The sequence below is a fragment of the Anarrhichthys ocellatus genome, unplaced genomic scaffold (assembly GCF_004355925.1).
Source record: "Anarrhichthys ocellatus isolate YVR2014 unplaced genomic scaffold, GSC_Weel_1.0 scaffold4952, whole genome shotgun sequence".
Classification (NCBI taxonomy): domain Eukaryota; kingdom Metazoa; phylum Chordata; class Actinopteri; order Perciformes; family Anarhichadidae; genus Anarrhichthys; species Anarrhichthys ocellatus.
This window is the reverse complement of record NW_022284926.1, coordinates 1-3,880: the sequence shown is the minus strand read 5'-3', so window position 1 is coordinate 3,880 and position 3,880 is coordinate 1. Positions and strand designations below refer to the sequence as shown.

The following is a 3,880-nucleotide window of genomic DNA, read 5'->3' as shown; positions in this document are numbered from 1 at the left end:
TCTAACTGGGAGAATTAGGGACTTATAGCAAATAAATGCATAAGGGACTCTTTTGTTTAGGATGGAAAATTGATTGTTGATGACTGTCTTATAAAATCAAGGCAGTTAAACCATAGCCATGAGTTGTTGGTGAAAGTTACTCTTGACATTTACAAAATCACTTTGGTCGTTCTGCACGACCACACAGACAAAATGCGGCACTGTTCCAGCCATGAAGTAGCATTTCAGTAACACTGTTTCTGCCAGGAATGTGTGCAGCATGGGTCAAACTCTACATTTGGTTAATGAGTAAATGCCAAGAAGAACAGGTGCCTCTTAGAAACAACTCACAAGCTTGAACGTAGAAAATGATCTGTGATTAAAACGGTAAAAAATAAATATGGTTGACCCTTAAATTTGTTTTTTTTAAAAAGGTGTTTCTCCTGCAGTATTTAGACAGATGAATACAAACCCCCCCCCCTTTCAAACTTAAACCAGGAAGAGACATTTCAGTGACGCATTTAATCTTTTCACCAAAATCATGAGAGTCTTACTGTTTTGGGCATCTTGGCTCTGGTTGGTGGACGAGGTCCAGCAGAAGAAAGTGTTTCCCAGGTAGACCGAGGCTGCAGTGGTCGACTCCCAGCAGGATCTCCACCTGATAAAGAACGCAGCTCCGCTCTCGCCAGGCAGACTCAAGGGCAGGGCTTGTGTCCTTTGAACTCGGCTGTAGAACACTCAAAGTGACGTGGGAGGTTCAACTTGGCTACACACAAACGGACAGACTTACCTCCAGTGTGACCATCCGGCAGGGCGAGACACACGGCTCCACCTAAAGTCAATCACCTGCCTCACCACCGGAACGGATGACCTTTGATCGGAGCATGTAAGGCAATATAAGCCCGGACGTACTAGTTATGTTGCCTGCTTGGAGGTGACACGAGTGAGTCATGAGCTGTAATAAAGCCAGATCGTATCAAGATAACATCTCGACAGCAGTGAGCGGTAAAACTCAAGTGAAAAACGTAAAAAGTTTGAGATTTACAGACTTTAATGATAATTGTACAAAAACAACATAAGGTAGAAAACATTCACAGAGCTGCAGATTCAGTGGTTTTTAATTACATAGATACTCTGCTGGACGATGCATTCAATAACAACATGTTTTACTAAAATCTAGAGTTTAATTAAGCAATTCATGGAAAGAAAGTGAATCGGCAACAATCATGTATCAAGCAACAAGGCCAGATATTTTTTGGCTCCAGCTTCTCAATGTGACAACGTTCTGCTTTTCTTTTCTTTTTAAACATTTAATCACTGTAAATTTAACATGTTGGGGTCTGGACAAAACAAGACATTTGAAGAGATTATCATGGGTTTGGAAAGAAGTCCTGAGAATTTTTCACTATTTTCTGATGAAAATCCTGAGGGGCGATGTTTCGTTTGTTAATTACATCTGGTGTGTCGGCTCACTCTTCCTTTTCTAAATAGATAGATGGTGTTTTGTGTTTATGTCTTTCTATGGAACGAATCAAGTTACGTTCCTGTATGTTCATTCACTCAGTTTATTTGTTTTTTATTGCCCTGAAAAATGTAAAAGACTATCGCTGTAACCACATATAATGCACTGCAATACCTCTCCATTCAAAAAGGTATTTGGCTTATTTCTACTTCATTTGAGTTCCACTGTGCAGAATGACCGTGTGAAGGATGTTCCCACAGATAACAGAGGATCATGTAAACCTTTGGTTGACGTAAATGTGAATACAAAGTGTTTGTATCATTATGTATTTTGCTCGTCTCTTGTACACATATTGCACTCGGCATATTACGCTCCGATTCTGGTCAAGTAAAGAGAAAATATTAAAAAAGCAAAAATACTTTTTTTCACAACTATGTTTTACAAAAAGGTAAAATGAGATTAAAACTCATCTTTGATTTGAAAATGAGGCTGGTCCTCTGGTTTGAAGGCTGCGTTGGGACTTCCATCGTCCGTGAGGATGCGTGATGCTGTGTAACCCACGATGGGATACTTTGTTTTGTACGTCTCTTCAAATATACTATCCAGAGACTCCAGCTGCTCGTCAGTGAGGCCCGTCTGTGGATGTACAAATGGAAAACAAGAACTTTGATTAGCAGTAGTCATATATGTTATGCAGATTATAAAGCCCTTTGAAGTCATTGATATCTTTACAGTAAGTCAACAAATGAACATGTTGGTAGCAAAAGAAGAAAAGTACAGGAAGAGGCAGTCTGGAAGTGAAGAAAGTCCTCGGACACTTGCACAAACAAACAAACAAACAAAGAGTTATTCGTCATTTGTGCTGAAACAGTTAGTTTTTACCATCAAATCATTGTTTTTCACATTTGAGTTGGTGACTCATTCTGCGCTCTTATACTACAGTTAAGCCTTATTCAAGAAGTCTCACTGAGATCAAGACAAAAGAACTAATTATATTTTTACAACACAACATAATTACAACAGGACAATTCAGTCACACAAAGCAGTCTTCACACATGCTAAACGTACTATTCAAATATCAGTAAGTGGAACTTTAAAGTCCTTCAGAAATCCTGTTGTATCAAATATCCTCAATTCATCACCTGAATCAAGTGCATCTTGGTGTGAAGGATGAGAGAAAGTTATGTATGTCATTCTACAGTGTTTATGGCCTTGATTGATTGAAGTCTTTTCTTTTACCTGTCCGGTCCCAGTGTTTCTAATATGTAGAGTTTGTGTGCTTACTGCTTCTTCCTTTCAAAAGTCTACTAAAATACAGTTGGAAGAGCAGACCGACTGACAGGTCTACGGTGTGTATGGTGCATTCAGACGAAACTGGGAAGTTTCAGTCTAGTTGCATAGTTTATAAATGCAATGCTGTTTTTGCAGCCGACACTCAGGTGTCAGATGTCGGTGCTCCCCACCCATGGGAGTCAACCATAACTAATACACTGTCATGGGGAAACACTGCGGTCCAAACAACTGGTGGGTGAATTGTTGCCAGGACAAAAACACTAAACCTACAGTATCTGATGTCAGGTCTGCTGGGTCCAGGGACATCTTAGCCACAGCTCGCGTGGAGTCCTTGCCTACTAGGGCGTTGTAGGCTGCACCTTTTCCATAAAACTCTGCAATGTGTAAAATAAGATATCAATTCAAAACATCTGTGCATTTTGAGTGGACAAATGTGCAGATTTCAAATGAAGTGTCGGGCTCTGGAGAAGGACTGGAAAGCTTTCAAGTGGGCATCAATGTGTTCATTTTACTTTCATGTCACAGTTTTGTTTGAATGAATAAAGCACATTTAAGTGACAAGGCAATTGTTTTTATTGTCTTATAATTCATTATAATGTTCAGGGTTTGAGCGGTGGATTGTATTTACCTTTTCCCTTGGTGACATCAAACACTACTCCTTTTACTGCCATGTAGATAGGGTGTCCCTCCTAAAACAGGGAGGGGGAAACAACGGAAAAGAGATACATGGTTATCGTGCACACATGCATGAATGGATTACGGGTTCAAAATAACGTTTACCACGCTGCCGTCGTATCTCTTCAGCTCCTCCTCGGTGAATAATCGGACAGGTTTCGTGGATGGTTTGTATTTTAATTTAAAGTCTTCTGCTGAAGTCGCAGAGAGGACAACAACCAGGACACAAAGCCGCGCTGTTGCCATAGTGTGATTGTGTGTTTGGACGCGTTTGGTTGCGCTTTGAAGCAGACTGACTGTCATCCGCTTCCCTGTAACTGCACTCTGGAGTCGGTGCTGCATTTACTGCCGTCGGAAATTTTAGAGTCACCCAAAAGGGACTTTATGTAATGATTCATGTTTCTCAGGCAACACACACACACATACACACACACACACACACACACACACACACACACACACACACACACA

The 3,880-nt window shown here is 40.6% G+C and overlaps 1 protein-coding gene across 1 annotated transcript; it reads right to left on the bottom strand.

The window, feature by feature from the left end:
- Positions 1-1,012: 1,012 nt before the first annotated feature.
- On the bottom strand, positions 1,013-3,747 carry LOC116379695 (neudesin-like). The gene is made up of 4 exons (XM_031841667.1): positions 3,515-3,747; positions 3,363-3,423; positions 3,005-3,108; positions 1,013-2,077 (listed from the first exon to the last, which is right to left on the bottom strand). The coding sequence occupies exons 1-4, from the start codon at positions 3,710-3,712 to the stop codon at positions 1,901-1,903; spliced, it is 540 nt and encodes a 179-aa protein (XP_031697527.1). The 5' UTR covers positions 3,713-3,747; the 3' UTR covers positions 1,013-1,900.
- Between the last annotated feature and the right edge of the window lie 133 nt (positions 3,748-3,880).